This window comes from Gopherus evgoodei, chromosome 17, assembly GCF_007399415.2.
Source record: "Gopherus evgoodei ecotype Sinaloan lineage chromosome 17, rGopEvg1_v1.p, whole genome shotgun sequence".
Lineage (NCBI taxonomy): Eukaryota > Metazoa > Chordata > Testudines > Testudinidae > Gopherus > Gopherus evgoodei.
In genome coordinates, this window is record NC_044338.1 from 9,310,509 (window position 1) to 9,330,461 (window position 19,953).

The 19,953-nt window shown below is 38.1% G+C and overlaps 1 protein-coding gene across 5 annotated transcripts in view; it reads right to left on the reverse strand.

Annotated features, from left to right (window-relative positions):
- Nucleotides 1-19,953, reverse strand: part of NF1 (neurofibromin 1) — a 169,411-nt gene that overhangs the window by 99,184 nt on the left and 50,274 nt on the right. For 3 of the 5 annotated variants that reach the window (XM_030536884.1, XM_030536885.1, XM_030536887.1), the window contains 14 exons: nt 19,484-19,730; nt 18,930-19,003; nt 18,721-18,804; nt 17,584-18,024; nt 16,942-17,081; nt 16,240-16,362; nt 15,713-15,796; nt 13,127-13,243; nt 12,333-12,514; nt 12,013-12,224; nt 10,946-11,107; nt 9,034-9,137; nt 7,184-7,319; nt 1,634-1,696 (listed from right to left, as the gene is read on the reverse strand). In XM_030536884.1, the coding sequence (XP_030392744.1) occupies nt 1,634-1,696; nt 7,184-7,319; nt 9,034-9,137; nt 10,946-11,107; nt 12,013-12,224; nt 12,333-12,514; nt 13,127-13,243; nt 15,713-15,796; nt 16,240-16,362; nt 16,942-17,081; nt 17,584-18,024; nt 18,721-18,804; nt 18,930-19,003; nt 19,484-19,730 (2,169 nt within the window). Of the gene's footprint in view, nt 1-1,633; nt 1,697-6,842; nt 7,050-7,183; nt 7,320-9,033; nt 9,138-10,945; nt 11,108-12,012; nt 12,225-12,332; nt 12,515-13,126; nt 13,244-15,712; nt 15,797-16,239; nt 16,363-16,941; nt 17,082-17,583; nt 18,025-18,720; nt 18,805-18,929; nt 19,004-19,483; nt 19,731-19,953 lie in introns of those variants that run through there. The other 2 variants (XM_030536888.1, XM_030536886.1) reach the window with 2 other exon arrangements.

Genomic DNA, 19,953 nt, shown 5'->3' on the forward strand with positions numbered 1-19,953 from the left:
TGATTTCTGTTAACCACTATTGACCAAAAAGCCTTAAGGTATGAAATTTTGCAATATTTTAAACAGCTTAAATTTTAAGAGTCTCAAATCTCAGTAATGTTCCTATAAATACACTGTTTTGCTTCAGACATCAAGTATTTATTAGCAGTGTTCAGCTGCACACTTCGTTGAAAATATATCAGTGTGGCTCTGTATAATTTAGGTTAGATAAATACTAAAGAGCCAGCAAGAGAAAGCATTTTTTCATGGATCAAACGGATTATTGTTGAAAATCTATTCTCTCTCAACGGCAATGGTGTAGAAGTTTAAAAGAAAAGCAAAAACTGTTAGGACCAGAATAATTCTCCATCAGATAAAATTAAGAAAGGTCAACCTTTCCTCTGAAAAATTTCAAAATGTGCCTTTAGCCTTGCAATGTAAAGGTTAAAGGTAATCCTATACAGATTCAGTACACAGAGTACTATTATATTTTTCAAAAACAGGAGGAAAGAAATGATACGGTGTTTAATACAAACTGCATCTGTTGCAAGAATAAATCTCCAAGTGTAAAATTTAGAAGATTTAATCCTGTTTTCTTCCTAGACATCGTATTTCAAAAAGATTTTTAATTTTAAATCCTTAAAAAATAGTTTCAGGATAAAATCTAACCCCACTAAAGATGTGTTTAACCCAGAATGACTGTCATATAACGTCTAGTTCACTTGAAATGCCATGGAAAACATATTAACACACAGCACGCACATATTAAAGACTATTTTCCTTCACTTACAAATCCACCCACAAGTCTCACAATTTCACCAATCACTAATTAACTTTTTTCAGAATTATCCATGCAGATTGCACTTTTTGCACAGAAACATGATTAACACACTGCTAAATTAATGCAAAAAAATATGGGAGAGAATCATCGAAATGTTCAACTTGCATTCTTCCTTTATGCATCTTATTCTCCACAGTATTCACACACTATGCACTGAGATCCCTCAAGACACAATAAATCTTAATTTCCAGTGACATCACTATATCAACACACATTTTCTTGTAAGGAAATCAAAAGCATAATACTAAATTGTCAATTTAAAATCTACCCTCTTTAACCCAGTAGTGGCTTACCTTAGGAGATCTGCTCAATGTGTGTCAGTACAAATGCTAAATTTTATTGGTTACTCACAATGCAAAACTTAAGGGAAAAAAATAAAAAATAATTCACGACAATGAAGTGCAGTATTTGTGTTAACCTGAGTTTCCCCACGTCCAGGAAAAAACACAACATCTACAAACCAAGATGTTAAAATAAAGCAGACCTAAATTTTCCTAAAGTCTAGAAATCATTTTCTTTTAACTTTTATTTATAATTGCAAATGGTGGCAAGGACAGAAGATCAGAATATTGAACATCAAGCAGTAAGGTTAAATATGCCTTTTTGTTGACTCAAATAGGCACACAGAGAATATTTAAAATATAAACTTAATTCCAGTGTTAATTGAAATGAAAGCTATTTTTGTGCCAGAATTAGTAGAATGATTTTATAGTGAAGGTCAAATAGGCTAAGGTGAAGATGTTCTGAACAAACAGCAAAAGATTTTTGTTTTGCTTTGAAAGAAATGGCTAATAAAAAGTTCTCCAAACTTACTGATTTTTTGTTTTCCTTTTTTTCTTTTACGGTAGCTTTATTCAGTAGAGAGTGGCAAGTTGCCTACAGAACAGAGATGAGCACAAACAAGTCACAGCACCAACTACATACAGCAACAAAAAACAATGTTGACTTGTACATAAAATTACACAATAAAATGTAACAAACGTAACAAAAAATGAAATATATAAACTAAAGTTTGATGAAGTTTTTATTCCATGTACTCATTTTACTATATCTTATTCACAAAGCACTAAATACAATGCAAGCAAATGTTGGGTTTCAATCATTTCTACTATTTCTGGCTAGGTAAAAAGTCAAACTTCTTAAATTTGCTTATGATAAACAATATCAAGCATAAATTATTATAGTCAGCTTTCAAAACATGTTTTGCCATACCCCCAAATATTTTTTTAAATAGTATATTTCAAAGGTTTAACTTTTAAAAGGTTTACATCACTTTTTAAATAATTTTTAGGTTTCAATGTTCCCATGTTTCTCTGTGTGTCCTTCAATTTAGTTTGACGTATGATTCATATTCATAATTTTCTCATCTTAACATAATTGGGCCACAATCATGGTTTCAATTATTTGAATGGATGGTACAATATGACACAAAGTTTCTGTAAATAAAAAGACTGAGAAAACCAGCAGGTCTATGCAGAAACTGCTACTGATTTAAAATTCAAGAGCTTTGAATAGGCCATGACTATTTTTGAAATCCACTTCGTCACAGGGGCCAGCCCAAGGCCTGTCCACCACCTCACACTATGATCTAAGTCAGACAGTGGAGCACAGCCCTTCCATGCTGTTCCCTCTACACAAAGGTCAACTTCACCTGTGAGGATAAAAGCCATATCCTCCACATTAGCCGACACTAACTATTTTGAATAAAGCAGAAGTAACCATCAATACAAATTACAATAAGATAGCATTAAGGAGGAAACCTGTGCCACACTAGAATTTGGCATTTTGTTACAGGGAAGCTTACAAGGCAAAAAAAAAAACCAAAAAAAAAAACCCACAAGTCAAAATTCAGGTAGATACTAGTGCCCTGCATGGGATTATTTTTAAATCCCGCTCCCATCCTGCCCCATAATACCCATTCCCACCTATTATAGTAGCTGGCCCTGCAGGATCCGCAGGATCCCATCCCACAATACAGACTCTTACTCCTTCCCGCTATTATGGCAGCAGGTCCTGTGGGATCCAAGTCCCACTCCCACTGCAGGGCTCTACAATAGTCCCGCACAGGGCTCCAGTAGATACCATTAAGCCTGTGTAACAGCCTACAAAATAAAAATGGTGGAAGTTTAGAGAAAAGTTTTCATCTACAATCTCTTTCATATTTACTTTCTAGCACAGTGGTTCAACCCTCAGGTCACTCGCTATCCAACCAGCAAACAGCTGCAGCCCATGTGACATCCTCAGGGCCATAGAGGTAGTATATATATCTTGTGCGGAGGTAGCCCATAAAACACCGAGATTGCCACACGTGGCCCACAATGGTAAACAGGTTGAGAACCACTGTTCTAGCATGTACGATCAATTCAGCACAAAATCCACCTACTAATAAAACTAGTTTCACATTGCTGAATCTGGTGTAAGGGAAATTCACAACTAAAACATTGTGACAAGATCAGCTGAAATTTGTATTCTATTTACTAAAAAGAAATTTGAATGCTAATCTCAGAATAGATACTGCCACACACACTCTGCATTAGGGAATTAATTTCTGTAACAAATTAGAATCCTATTTTCATTTGTTAATTAAAAACACAGGTCTCTTTATACAAACCAAACAGCACTTTTTGGTAATGATAAGTTGACTGAGTTTGTTCTTGGCTTCCTATCTTGCACAACATATGGAATATGTTATCTGAAAATGAGCAAGCATGTGTACTAACCATTGCAATAACCAAAGGCTTAACTATTAGTTACATGTTGGTGATTTACACAAGAAGGAAATACCTGTTATCCTGAATTCTATTCCCACTACCCAAAATGCTGTCCTGTGTAGTCCTGACTATCCAAATTAAAGCTGTTTTAATGAGATTGTTGCATTAACTGACAGCAATTCATTTTCAGAATCAATTATGATCAGAATTTTTTTCACATCTATTTTTGTGACTCCATTTATAAGCCCCCAAAAAAGGCACTGCAGAATTAGTCCCATTTGCAAGATTGAATATACTTTATGCTGAGAGATAGCAGGTTCCCCTTAGGGATTTTTATGAGGTTGCTTAAAAAAATTGTCTTACTCTTTCCCAGCCAAAATTATGGTGTATGGGGCTGTAGGTTAAATATGAACCATAGCCCTCTAAAAGTAGAGTTGTATAATGCAAAACAAACAAAGAATGACAATTCAGCCATAATTCTCATTTCTTTAGTTTTGGCCACCATCTTCAAATTTCTCTAGTACTTGAACGTAGGGGAATAAGCTAATTAATGTTTTGATAAATGAAATGTCGCATAAGGAGGAGAAAGAAGACAAGGGCAAAGAAATGCAAATAAAAGGCTACTCACAACAAATTCAAAATCGAGCCTTATTTACAGCAGGCTAAAGACAGACTGTTCAAAGACCCCAAGTACTCCTCAACTGTCAGATGAAGACTGGTTTCTTTTAGTATTATATTTTTCCAGTTAATCTCATTTGTACTTTTTTGGCAAAGTGCAATGAGACATGTGGTTCCAAGAATAACCTACGTGGTACATAAATATATCTGAGTAGTCTTCTGTAGGGTTTTCTCTGGCAATATCTCAATGTATATGTTCTAGCAGCCATGGACTTCAACTAAAAGACTTCTGTACACAAATAAATGTAGCTGTTAGCAAAATACTGTGGAAATAGGAATAGGTTTGAAAATATTCAAAGTAATAGCATATAAGAAACTAGTTCAGACAGATACAGAGAACCCTAGACCAGAGGAAATAATGTCAAGTAACTGAAGCAATAATCAAGGTTTTATCTAAAGTTATCAGCCGATAATGCTAAAAACACCCCTACACATCATCCATGAAGCAGTATTTATTTCATCTTGAAAGGAAACCTGCCTCTCATCCCCTCAATCCCACTGGATGCAACTTCCTAAAAGCACCACTAGATAGAGAGAAAATGAATGATCAGACTATTTTAATCACAGGCACAAGCTATTCTTGTAGATCTAGACCCATGTAAAAGAAAGAGTTGATTTAGAGAAATATCTTTCAATGACTTGACTGTGAAACAGATGCATTTCTCTTTTTTCCCTTATTTGGCATTTTGTACTTGAAGACTTGTGATTAAAAAGTTAAAAAATTAAATAATCTCTGCTCAATTTGTCTTGGCTATCTAATAATCTTCAAGAATTCAAGAAAAGTCCTATATTTTCAATCAGCACCAAAAACAATGCATTGTTTGTAGGAGTACTAATCTTAAAAGCCAAAGAAGTTACATTTATAGAATGAGCATTCAATGGATAAAAAACAGCAATGCAGTAGTTCTGGTCTACCACTTGTATGGGTAATTCTTTTATAACAAGCCAATAGTTCTGGACAGTGTGTTCTCCCATAATTTAAGACAGGATTATTTGCTATGGAAAAGTATATTTTTCTCCTTTCCATACTGAACTGCATGCTGCCAAGCAGAATCGATTCTTTGCTATATTGGCTTCAACACAAAAGTTATTGCAGATGGGGTCTCTGTTTTTGCATCATCTTATTCCTTACTTGCACCTGAATTTTTTGTATCCCACCTTTAAAATTTAACTTGGATTCCACTCAGATGTGGTACCACTCAGGGGTCACCAAATAAAATTAATAGGCAGCAGGTTTAAAACAAACAAAAGGAAGTATTTCTTCACACAATACACAGTCAACCTGTGGAACTCTTTGCCAGAGGATGTTGTGAAGGCCAAGACTGTAGCAGGGTTCAAAAAAACAACTAGATACATTCATGGAGGATAGGTCCATCAATGGCTATTAGCCAGGATGGGCAAGGGTGGTTTCTTAGCCTCAGTTTGCTAGAAGCTGGGAATGAACGACAGGGGATGGAACACTGGATGATTACCTGTTCTGTTCATTCCCTCTGGGGCACCTGGCATTGGCCACTGTTGGAAGACAGGATACTGGGCAAGATGGACCTTTGGTCTGACTCAGTATAGCCATTCTTATGTGCAGAACACATGCTGCACCACCCCATTGTAAGGTCAGTGTCCTATCTGCCAATAGATGAACTTAAAACCTTCCCTCCTATTACAATACATAGCTTCATAATAGAGAATGCTTTTATATGATTATGTATAAGAGCTTAGAGAAGTCATCTTTCAGAAAGTGCTTGATGAGAGAGCACAGTATGTGTGGGACAAAGGAATAAAGACTGAATGTTGCACTGGCTTGGCTCTCTCTATGCTCTCAGACAGAAAACTTTCTGAATCCGCACGTTTTGCTAGCTTCAAGAGTAAGTCCTCAGACAACTGTATTAACATTTCGGGATGATATGCTGCTTGAGACAATCTAAATTTAAACTTACTGACGCAACATCAGCTTGGAATTTAGAAGTTATTGTAAATGACAGGAGCCAATGAAGAGCCGGATCTGACAGAGCTTCTATTAAAGTCAATAGAAAATTTGCATAAAATAGAGTTATAGGAAGAGACCCTCAAACTGTGAAGCTTGTATGATAGTTTCCTTTTTAACCAGCTTCACAATAAAGTGACCTGAAGAACATTTTAAACTGTTAGTTCTGTTAATTCGTATCTGATGTAGTAATATTTCTGCAGAACTCATGTGGATAATATTTTTAATACTTTTTTTTTTTACTCACACAGAAAAACAGCTACGTTTTACTTCAAAGATAACAGTTCGCGCACTTACTGTACTGATAGTAGAGGACTGAAGACAACTATTTAAATTTAATGACCAAGCAGGCTTTTTAATAGCTCTTGTATTTATGCAGCTACCACCTATACAGCTAATATCTATGATCTTTTTAAAGATTGACTGATGGATAATTATACTATTATGTAGAGCAAATCATCTACTAGCTGAATGGATTTTATACAGGCGAAGTCACTCCAGGTACAGAAAGTAAATGCGCATATAGCTATTAAATTCAAAACACTTGTTTATCTTCCTCCACACTTGCCGGACTTTCCCTCTTTGCTGCCCTCACCCTCAAAGGCTCCAAACTGTACACTTCTGGCAAGAACAGCTGCCTTCTTACCTCCGTAGCTAACCAATGCTGTGCCTTTAGTCTCCTAGCAGAGGGATTAGAGCAAGACAAGATGACTCCACCCTTATTAGCTCAGGGTCCTCAGCTGTGAATTCAAACTGGCGTTACCACAGGTCTGCCAAGCCAGCCTCATAAACACAGTTCATTCCCTAGGCTAAGATTATGCACGAGGAAGTTCAGCTTGGAGGATTAACTACATAAATCCTATAAAACAGTTTTAAAAAGAAATGGTCATACCACTTTATTATTGGCCCATGGCATGAAATAACAGTTTTAAACCAGAAATTCTGACCTTTATAATCTCTACAACAAAATTTAAACCCCAGCTGTGGGCATACCTGGTACAGACAATGGCACACGCTGCGAAGCTGGGGTGGAAACTCAGAAGAGGAATTAATGATTGCATGGAAGAATTTCTCAGTCATCTGCAGGAGACTCCGTTGGTTGGCTTCAAGACTTTCTGTATGCTCCAGTCTGCAACAGACCCATACATATATGATAAGCTTTCAAAACATTACCATCAAAAAATACAAGTTGCTCTTATATGTTCGACAGCAGCCATGTTTCAGTGTAACATTACCAGCAGCCTTGTTGAAATGCTAACGACCTACCAATAGATTAAATCTACTGTGCAGATGTTTTTAAGAGGCCGAATGAGTTGAACAAAGTAGTTTACAAATATCAGGCCATTTTACAGCTTTGTAAAAAACCACGATAATGGTATTCTCATCTATCATTACCCATGCACACACAGTTTAGGGTCTCTCACACCCACACAGGACAAGAAGTCCAGCAACTGTATGCTAAAGTTGAGAACATTTCCAACAAGACAGGTATTGTTTGTGCCTTAAGATCCACATACGTAACAAGTTTTGCCAGGGTCACGGTTCTACTGAAAGTTCAAGCAGTTTCTGAGGTAGCCATAGATAGGTCTATTTCATGCAGGTAGAAGGGGTATTTACAAATGTGGCCATTTATCGCTTCCCAAAGTCAAAGATATGGATACAAGCACAGAAAAGGAAGCTTATGTCTTGGGAAAGCTGTTTTAGCTAGCGTAAAATAAAAAAAAGGGAGACTTGCAGAACAGAGTTAGAAAAAAGCAACTACAAAATAATCTAACCATTTAGTATAAATTCTGAGGAGATATGGGAGTAATCAAGACAAAGTAGGCCATATAAAAGGAAAATCATTCCATCTTAGTTGATCAACTGGTTCAACGGCTTAAAGCAGAGGATCTGCAGAGCTATGGGCAAGAGTCACATATCAGGCCAGATCCTTATGGTCCATATTCAGGTACACAGTAGTGGAGGAACGGGAACAGACACGCAAGGGGCATCTACCCCCTTTCCCATCCATGGCCCATGTAAATGTGGGACAAAGAACTGGGTCCTTTGCCCAGTTCCCCATGGCCTTTCTTCCCTGGTGCCGGGGAGCTGTGTTTCTTGGTCTTCTTCCTGGGCATGGCAGCGGAGAGTGGTGCCAGGGGTGTGCTATGCACTGAGGCCGCGGTACTAGCAGTAGAGTTCGGACGGGATGGCTCGGAAGCCAGTCGGAGGGCAGCCTCCATGAGGGGAGCCCTCAAATGGATGTTGTGCTCCGTCTGGGTCCTAGGTTGAAAATGTTTACAGATACGACACTTGTCCTTCACACGTGATTCCCCCAAGAACTTGAGGCAACTGCTGTGGTGGTCCCAACAGGCATATGCCTGTTGCAGTCCGAGCAGGGCTTAAACCCTCGAGGACCACTGCATGCTGTGCTTGGGGCGAAGTCCTCGATGGGACTCTAACTTCTAACTACATTTAACAATTACTTAACACTAACTTCTATAAATGAACTATTTACAAGGCTCTAAGGCTCGAAGTCAGAAGAGATGAAACCACTAGCCCTTGCTATGCAAGGGAAGGCCCTCTGACTAACCGCCATGGGTGGTAAGAAGGAACTGAGAGGGCATAGGGTTGGCAGCACCTGATATACTGAGGCCCGAGCGCAGTACTCAAGGGGGTGCCACAGATGACCCTACAGCTACCGCTAAGGCAAAAATCTCTGATGCCGCCACATGGGGGTGTGCGCACACCTAGAATGGAGTCAACACGAGCAAGCACTCGAAGAAAAATGAATCCTGTCAAATTATTATGGATGGGAAACAGGCTTACAAATAATCATGATAATTTTTTTTCCCATTTCAAACCTTGTAGGATCCACCTCAAAGCTGACATGTTGCCATTCAGAGGACATGATCACGGTCCTCAGTAAAGGTTCCAAGAGCTTCTGCAGATACGTAGCACCATATACCTATGGAGAAAATACATCAGAATGTGCGGCCAAGCCAGCATAACTCAAAGCACAAGAATATTTTCAAATACTGAGTATGTCAAGCTTTACACACTAATTCTATTTTGTCCTGCATCTGACTATGTTTATACAAGCAATGAATCTTAAAATATAGTCTCAGATTATGTAGTTCTCATAGCCAGAATGCTACAAACACAAGCAAACATATGCTTAAGAAATGTGAAAAGTACATAGAATTATCACCTTTCTGAGAAGGGTATGCACAAATGCTAATATAATAAATAGTATTAAGTGCTATATTAAACTTCTAAAGTATATCAAATTAAAGCAAGTAAATGAGCTTTCAAAATAGTACAACAAGAAACACATGTGAACTCAATTCACTCCTTCTCTCATTTATAAGTCCTAGAATAATTTTTTTTGTTTTTTTAAAAAGACAGCATCCTCCTGACTTAAAATCTATTGACTACCTACCCAAAAAGATACCAAGTTCATCATCACTGCTTTATTAGTAGAAGTATCTATGCAATTTGGGTACCAAATGGTTATTTTCTTATGAACTGAATGCACAGAAGGAGGAAATATTTCTTGAACAAGATAAGGAAAGAGACTGTTCCACGGTTTTTCAAATAAGATGGGTGATAAAACAGCTACCAGTTAAAAAAAACTTTTAGCTTTGTCTTTGACTTGATGAACAGGTCTTAAATTGACCAGGAGGAGGGCATAGGACATAATCATGCAAAGTTAGTATTTGTACTTCATAGGATCATTTCTGGAACACAAAGTTGTAACTGAGTTATACAATTATTTCCATAAACTATTCCTCCTAAATAACTAATTAAAGCAGAAGTTATCAAATGTTGTAAGCATCTTTAAAAACAGATGGGACTCCTGCTTAGACTACATCAATTCAATGCCCACATCTCAGTTTACCTAATTCCTAACAAGACCTTAAATTGGAATTCAGCTTATCTAAAGAATGGCGAAACCTTGTTTCCCATCCCTGTGAGGACAGGAAGAAAGACACCTTATGCAAAATTAGCCTTTTGGGAGCAGCCTTCCAATTCTTCACTGAGCAAGATCTGCATTCTAGAATCATCCATCTTATTGCATGGGCAGACTTCAACTAAACCAATTTAAAATATATTTAAATATTCTGAGTAGGATTGAAGACTGCAGGTCCTAAAATATTAGAAGATGGGTAAGAAGAGGGTTATCTAGTCCAACCACTTACATCAAATACGAAATAATTATACTCTCCCTGCATTTAACGATCATTGACTTGAACGTGTCTACTAAGTGTGCTATAAATACTTCTACTATGCAAACTTTTCCATTATTGTATTCAATAACTACTAAATGGAAGAAACAGATGCACCATGCAGGATGAACAATGGGCTCCCTGGAAACTTTCAAGGGGGCCTCCAGATTGAAGTGTGAACTAAACAGGATGTGTCATGACATCTCCACAAAAGTTTCACCACACCACCCCATCCCATATCAGACCTCGGCATGGAAGGTCTCCAACGAATAGACACCATATATCTTTATAAAAAATAATTGCATGAAATCTTGATGAACTTTCAAGAGTTGTCTGTGATTGTGTAGACCAATACAGCCATCAAGTTATAGTTTGCGCTCTCCAGTTATCAGAACTATCTTATTTTCAGTTATCTATTTCAATTACTCAGAGTTTAATGTAATCCAACTGCAGTTGCACATTTCTGAGTTAATAAATTTTTTCTTGTTAGTCTTTCACTCTTCAAAAGAGTTTTATAAATAGGAACCTAAGCTCATATAAAACTTACCTTAAAACAGAAAGTCATTATTTTACTGGCCAAACTATTTCCCCTGAACAGAGTCTGCATGGAATCTGCCAGTTCCACTTCCTTAGAAAACATGTTCCAAAGCAGCTGGTAGAGCAAGTGTCGAGAGTCAAAGAGGGTGACCAGGACACGAGCCAGTTCATCCTTAGAAAACAGCAATAAAGAGGTTAGTGTGTCAGAGCAGTTAAGAGGCTGGATTGTGAAAACCTCCCCAAACATCTCTAATGTATCCTGCACCAGAGAAAGAGGTCAATGACAATTTGCCTCAAGTATTCTAACTTGCACTAAATATTTTCTTCCATTTAGTAGTTTGTACTGTTTTGAAATGTTTGACCACATTAAAATTTGTATAGCGGAGGCTGAAGCATGGTCTAGTGCATCAACTCCCGTTAAGTCTTGCAAGTAAACCTTAAAGTGTGCTCATCCCACTCCTTCACTTCTAATTTTATTTCTAAATCTCTCAAGTACCCCATCAGACTATGTTATAATGGTATGTTCTTTAGTACATTCCTAAAACCATCTCACTTGTGAGCCTATGACGAACCAAGATGGAAGCCTAACGGATTCACTCACTGCATAAACAGAGCACAGACTAAAATCAGGGAAAAAGCACATTAAGTTACCAAAACACAGGTCTACTCTGGTATTACAGTACATATACCCAACAGTCCTCACACTGAGCAACATTAAAAGGACAAGGAAAAACTATTTTACCATTACAAGCTAACAATTACTGTTTCAAGAACTATTTTAAAATATACCACAATGCTTTAGTTTAGACTAAAGCGCTCAGCAAAGTAGACCCAATCACAGTTGTAGAACCCTTTGAGAAAAAGGCCACATATTACAATGTATAACAGGGTAGCCTCAACTCTTCATTTCTTTAGTAGACTTTTGTTTCAACATTATCGTTAAATTGGCAGAGCAGTAAATTTAATTCCAAGTCTTATGCAAGACTTTTTGAAGGAGTTAAGCAGATTACACCTCACGAAACAAAATGCACTCAGGGTTAACAAATATCATGCAACTGGAAGTGTGAATCAACTTACCCACTGCGAACAAGGCACCACATTGGCCAATGCCATAGCAATAGGTAGCTCTCCTTGGTCACCCATCATAGTGACCAATTCCACCAATCTTTCAAACCGATCTGCTAATACAGTTTCTGCTAGCGTATCAAACTCTGTACCCTGCTGTAGAATTTTGGTGAGGACTTCCATGAACGTAGCTCTTGTTTGGAGATCTTTGTGATAACCTAAGCCTAACAAGATAGTAACAAAATAAAGACTTGAGTAGCGAAGTCATATACTTCTTAATTAAGGCTCAAGCCTTCATATGTGAATCAAACAGTTGTTTCTAACTACCTTACCTATTGAGTGCATAAGGCCACTGTCCACATTAGCATTGAGTAAGTTTGACATAGCAAGAACAGTGCAGTGTCGCAACGAAGCCAGTCTTCGAGACATTCCACGTTTCCTGCCACCTGTTTGTGCACTTTCATCTTCAACTTCACTACAGTCATTTAGAAGATTCATAAATAGAGTGAAATATCTAAAACAAAAATAACATTTGTAGATCTGGATAAGTGAGACAAGTTGTTTTACAGAGTCGAAAGTCTTCCAGCAGAATGGTCTAGGATATAAAACAGAACGACTCTGTTGAACACCTCCCAGAAATACAAGTTAGACTTGCTCTGGGTATTTTTCTCTTTCTGTTTTGTGTTTTACTGTGATTATTATTATATACTACAGATTTTAAAAAATGTATTGTGAGAGTGGGAAGGCAGTATCACAAAGCCAGCATGGAGAATTCCTCAGACCAGGTAACTGAATTTCATAGGATTGTTTTTCTAAAAGATTGCATATTCTTCCATTCATAAAATTAAAATCTAAACAAGATAATTCTGTGAAATAAGCATATCCACACGCTTGGAGAAAACGAAGTTACATTTAATGACTGTTTTCCAAATATTTTTGCTTTTACAAATTGAAGTGTTTGCTTAAACCTATGAGGTGGATATTTGCAAATTCAGAGGATATACCAAGGCAACTCCGTGAATAAAATTAACCCTTACAAGATTCAAAAGAAATTTTCTTCACAATAAACACAGAAGACTGTATCTGCCTTAAATTATAGTATAATTGAAACTGTTTGACTATTTACTTGAGAAATAATTGGGATTTAGCTTCCATTAGTTCAACACCATCTCCTTCTTCAGGCTGTAGTGGAAGCCCAGCGAGAAGAGAGACCACGGCTTCCATACTTGCTTGGTCTAGATCTCTGAATCAAAAATGAAACAGTCAGAGTTAAATTAAACAGGGCCAGTGCCCGGCCTTTCCTTTGATGGAGTACTTAAAGAACTCATATTTCTTCATAAGCCTAACTGCAGCTGAAGTGTGTCTTCCACAATCTTTTTTAAAAAGCTCCATACATTAAAAACTCTTGTATACTACAGCATAGCATAATGCAGTACATCAACTTTGGACAGTGAGTTATGACCAAATTACACATTTAAAAAATAACCCAAAAAACACAGCAAGTGACAGCATATATATTTCTTCTCACTTTATGTAGCTCATTTTGGTTACATATCCAAAACAGACTTAGGATCTGTCCTGTTCCAACTAAACTTAATGAATTTCTATAACATCAACAGGAGTAGGATAAGGCCTGGTAAATACAAGTTCAGGGCTACAATCTTAGTCTAAAAACCTTACTATGCCTACTAAAAATCTAAGTAATTTATAAGATACTTATGGATCATATTATAAGCATGATCACACTTTCTGCAGTTTTCAGAATGACATTAGCTTTAGTCACAGTTCATGGCAAGTCCAAATGATTCTCATTCATAATGATACAGGTGAACGGATTTATTTTTTTAAAATCTTCAACCATTTGTTAAAAAAAATTGTAGGTTTAATCCTAAAAATGACAGTTACATAGTTTAAACCAACTGTTAAGATCATTTCCTCTTACTTGCCAAACCTGAAGTTCAGAGCTCTGCATTCTCCTTTAGGTTGTAAGACATGCAGCCTATGTTTTGTTTCAAGGTGTACAAAGTAACAAGAGAAACAGAACCTGAACTTGGATCTTGGTAAGCAAAAATCCTTGAACAATACAATGAAGTTTTCTTTTCAAAAGGCAGCCTTGAACATCTATTACCTTTACAGTAAAATACACAAAAGAAGTTTAAATATTTTTATCATATTACATATCTTTAGCAGATGAGGGCTTCTCTACAAAAATGTTTAAGGCTGGATCTGCAAAAGGATTTAAGCACTTAACTGCCACTTTAGAAGCCTCCCAGAATCTGGCTGCATTAGGATTCACAAAGCACCGTTCAGCTCCTGCTGAACCTATAGGCAACTAAGCTCATTCGGCACCTACATTTTTTGCAGTGCAAGTTCCTAGGTGCCTATGTTTCTGCTTCTGAGCATGCACATTGCAGCCCCACGCCAGGCATCCGGATCCCTAAGGTTCAGAGCAATGCATGAACCAGGGGAAGATATAGACATCTGGCCATCTAATTGTCGGGCCCAATTCAGTAGGCATGGCTCAGAGTACACCTACCAGACTGGGCCCCTGTAGATGAGCTTACTCAAAACACATGGGGAGTAGCCGGGGGTGGAGGACAAGGACTTCCATCTTAACTTTTAGTCCAGTGGTTAGGACTGGGGAGACCCCCAGTTCAAATCCCTTCTATTCATCAAGTAGAGGGGAGATTTGAACTGGGATCTGCCACTTCTCAGGTGAGTGTCCTAACCGCTGAGCTATGGATATTCTGATGTGGGGCTCCCTCACTCTCTCCTGTTGAAGCTGTTCAACTATAAAATATTAATAAGTCATTGGAGCAAGGAGACTGGATCCCGGGTCTTTCATCACCCAGGGAGTGCACTAACCACATAGCTGAAAGTTATGAGGAACATCCTCCTTCTCCTGGCTATAAGAGTAGATGCCAGAGTACAGTGGACTCAGGTACCTCTCCCAGGAAGAGGGGTGGAGCTTAGCACACACCCTGTGGTTGGCATCTCCAATTAGCTCCTTGGGCAAAGCTGCCTCGCACACTGTTTTTTGTGAATCTCATTCTCAAGACCCTCTCTGTTTCCCTATTCACAGAAAAGAGAGCCCACATGCTGACACTCAGGCTCTGAATGCAAGTGATTTTCTTAGGCACCTAAACTGATTGTGAATCTAGCCCCAGTGTGACTCTACTCTCCACTAGTCTGCTGCAGACCATCTGTATGGATCCTGCTGATTTGCAATAACAGTTCATTGACATACTCTCATCTACTCCCACTTGAAAGCCCATTAACTAATTAATTGTTTGTGTGTCAGCAGTGTCCACACAGTTAGTCCACAGAAGGCTTGTGAGAGGCAGGTTCACACTCCAGCTTTGCCATGAACTAAATGGTCGTGTATACAAGCCCTGAGACCCGTTAGAAGTGCGATGCCTAGCTTGCATCTATTTCTGAATTAGCATGCTAAAAATAGTAGTGCAGCCATGGTAGCATGGCCAGCAGCAGCAGCGCCACCGTGCTAGCTGCTCTAAGCACAAGCTAGCCTGAACCCCATGGGTATGCATCTGGGGCTGCTAGCCTGTATAGCCGCTGCAGCTGCACTACCATTTTTAGCATGCTTGCTTAGACAAGATCTAGCCTGAGTATGTCTATGCGAGCTGGGAATCACACCCCCTAACATGCAGTGTAGCCATAGCCACAGCAAGAGTATTCTAGCTCTCTCTCTTACCTTGTCAGGCATTTTACGTCTTCATCTGTTGCTTGGTTGGATGTGCCCATAACCCAGTCTGTCAGATATTCCACCATTTTGTTCCTATAAGAAACATTACAGCATCGAAAACTGAAAACATACTGTCAGAAGCTGATGTTGCTCATGGTGGTATTAACTTTATATTCTAAGAACACATTTAAACTGCAAACCTTAACAATTTAACTTGGTTTAGTAACTGGAGGGTACTGATTAAGGATCTGATCCTGCACCGACTTCCAATAGAACCCTGCACCCATGTAGAGTCCCTACTGTCAGACTTCAAGAGGACTCTGCACAGGCATAGAGGTCCATGGTAGCAAAACCTGATACAGGATTGAGGCCTAAATTAAATACAAAGAAACAAGAAAATGTTTTGCATGTTAGTAAGAAAGTGTCACCCCCACACGCACCTGCCCACTGTACTCCACAAGAAAACACTACCCCAAATAGAACCACTATTATTATGAATCATTATTATTGGAATTACTGTTTAATTTAGTACTCACCTAAATTTCATCTCTTGGCAAAACGAAAGGTCATCTCGCCTCTCCATCATTACCTCCACTAGCTGACAGAGTTTAGTTTTTATTTGAATTGCATGTACCAAATTTCCAAGCACACGTACATATCTGCGAAGGTCAGAAAACATAACACACTAAATAATTTAATTTCAAAGCATCACGGAGGGGGGAGGGGGAAAACATTTGAGGAATTACTTCTGGCCATCTAGAATTACACTTGCATAACCAGTCATTGCAGACCTTGGGCCGGATTTTCCAACCTGTGCGCAGTGGCCTTCGTGAACTAGCTTGAGATAGCTAGTGAAGACTCTCCCTGATGCAGGGGAAGCTGACTGAGATGGCTCTGCACCATCCTACACTGGTCCCCACTTACCCCCACAGATGTAGTGGGAGGGAGACATGTCATGAATGTTTTGGGGATAGGGAGTGAAAGGGAGGAGATGGGTAACGGCGAAGCTGATAGCTCCATTAGGTTTGACCATCTACTGGTGGACCTTAAATCATGGCAAAAAACAGAGTTGCTCCCCTATAGCTTTAACGTCTGCCAAGGTCTGAGATTCAGAACATAAACCAGCTTTCTACATCACCCCTGCTATTGCACCCGAACACAGCATGGAGGGCGGTGGAGACACTGCCTGATTATCTAAAAACTTACTCTGCAGAGGGGAAACAGTCAAGATTACTTACCTGACTAGATTTAGCATCATGGTCTCTATACTAGCTTGCCCCAGATGTTCTGAGCTCCCGTCAGTATGATTATCAAGCAGGTTTTTCATTATAGCAATTGTCTGCTCTACAAATTGTGTGTTGGTCTCAGTTAACAAAACCTATAGGAAGAAGACATCTAGTCATAATTCTTAGAGGTGATGCCCAAAAAATAACTGAATGAAATGTATATAGTATTAGTAAATATTTATATTACTGTAGCACTTGGCAGAAATCTACTGGACAAGTATTATTCTGATTAACCTACTCAGAAGAATTCCAACATTTAACAGAGTTATGGTCTCAGAAAGTTTATCGAATAAAGACACCATTTTCTCAGAATATAAATCCTATTAAGTAGGAAGATAGTTAAATATAGCAACTTACAAGGAATTTAAGTATGCTAGACTAATATAGTCTGGAATCTCAAACGCAAATTAAGAACTGTATGGTCTAGTCACACAAATATCATTGTGATGCCTTCCATCATGTAATAAATACTTCTCTGGCTCTTTGTGTAAAAACACAAAGAGGTAAGTATCAATTTTAATGATCTATGTGAATGGTAAGATAGCTGATATTTTCGATATGATAAAAATATGAAAACATATCCAAACATTTTACCTGTCCTTGAGAGTCAAAAAATTTGCTGATGGTATTCTTCAGTTTGTTAAACAGCATTGGATAAAGTGCTGGACTCAATTCCAGACCCACCAGATCTTTAATATTAGTCCGTATCTGAAGTCCCACTTTCTCATGGTTACAGACCATTAGCGATAGTAATCTATCTATGAATTTGCTAACAGGAGTCTCTGCATTTCCCTCGGTGGATATCATAGATATCATGGAGCCCTTACGCTCATTGATTGGACCCATGGGTGGGCTGTAAGTTGCTAATCCTGCATTGCTACGATGCTGGAGACACACTCCTCCGAGAGCACACAAGAACCCTGTCATGTTGATCCATTCCTGCAGAGAATCTGTGTCAGACAAGTCTATGGAGCCTCCCCCACTAACATGAGACATTCGTCGCCTGACAATTGTCTTGTGAAGACTATCAGTAACCTGGAAAAGAGTTGTTCAAAATGAGATCACTCTCGAATTACAAGCAATTATCAGATAAAGAAAACAGACATTAAGTATCATTCAATAAAGAAATCCAATAATTTATAAGTTTACAACAATGTCAATCAAAACGAACTATTCAATTCTCAGGAGATTTTGCAAATCTTTACATCAAGGGCAAGTAGGTAGGAGTGTGTAAACTGGAATGTATCCGTAGGGCACATTCTCTGTCAAGCACTTGAAAAAAAAACAGACTAAACTGGTTTATGATTGCTACCAATGATACATTTACTATGAAAATAAGAGTTAAAAATGTAAGGGAGATGTGAACATTTTTGACTTCCTATAAGCTTGAGAAACACTGATTCTGACCATGATTACTCTGTTTCCAACTAGACTCTGTATTCAGTGAAGCAGGGAGAAAAGGTGAACCACTAGTATAATCTAGAGGTAATGCCCATCTCAGTGCATCACCACAGAGCACACAGGAACAACTCACTAGCTATGGAATGAATGCAGAAGTAACTCAAGTCACCCATATGACACATTGACTGAAAAGTGCTAATGTGCAGATACTTTTTTTTTTAATATAAGTTTAGATATAAATTAATATGGTAAATTTAAATGACTAATCAGAAAATACAAGATCTCTGTCAGCACTTCCAATAACTGAATAGATAGAAAGCTTCAGAATACCTGGCCATCTTCCATTTTGGTCTTTGGGTAGTTGAGGATTAGTTTTGTAGCTTGCTCCCACTTTGCATGTGTATCTTCCCATGCCTAAAATACAACACATCAAGAATTTCAGGGAATTACCTCAGACTACTTCCTACAACACTACTGACTGATTTCCGCACAACATATTTTCAGCTAATAAGAAACATTTTCATAAAGAGAAAACTTACTTCAGTGTTGCCTGCAGTTGGATGTTCAATGCGCCTTAATAATGCCATCACTCTTTTCTGAAGAGCTGCTCTCCCTAAGCAAGGAGTATACAATTAATTTAATTTAACAGCCATTTTTATTTTAAAATAAATCTTTATATTAGAGATGAAAGCTTGCATAAATAAAAATGAATATTGTTAAAAAACCCAGAAGACTTGTGTGTAAGACTTAATCACAAGCACATTTTCAGGGAAACTCTCTCCTTACTTAACTATCAAATCTAGGTGTTCAAAAAATTCAGTCAATGTCTCCCTACAATACTTGATCTTCTTACATACGCACTGCAAGGAGGAAGCAATCTTCAAATATCTTGTATCAAAGACAGATTTTTAGTCTTTCTACATGTAACTTCATTCATGCAAATTTCCATAAAATCACATGATTGAGACAGACTAGAGATAAGTATTACAGCACTTCAGTCATATCAGGACTAGCTTTAACATTTTGAAATATACTTTAAAGAACAAACAATACTCAGGTAGACAAAAAGTTTGATTAGCCTCTCCCTTCTTACCTGTTGACATCATATTGCTGACAGATGCAAACTCCATGAACGTGTTATAGTTTGGCAAAAAATTATGTACCGAGACTTCATCTACTCCACACCTGATATCTGCTTCCTCACAGAGATGACGGAAACAGGACATCGCAACAAGAACTGCCTCAATGTCAGGACTCCACAGAAACATGTACAGGGCAACCTCTAATTTTGTTTGGGCTTGGCGACATATTGGAGTTCCACTGCATCCTGCTGTACTTTCCTTGGGGAGAAAATACATTTACATATCTGGTAATATTACTTAATAGGCAATTTTTTCAAAATAGGTCTTCATCCCATTCCTCCTCCTGCACATTATTTGTATTTCAGTAGCACGCAACAGCTACATCTGAGATCAGGGCTCTGTTTTACTGTGTATTTGTACAGCATCCAGGATGAGACAGTACCTTAAATAAAGAGTGTGGCCCAGTGAATATAGGACTGGA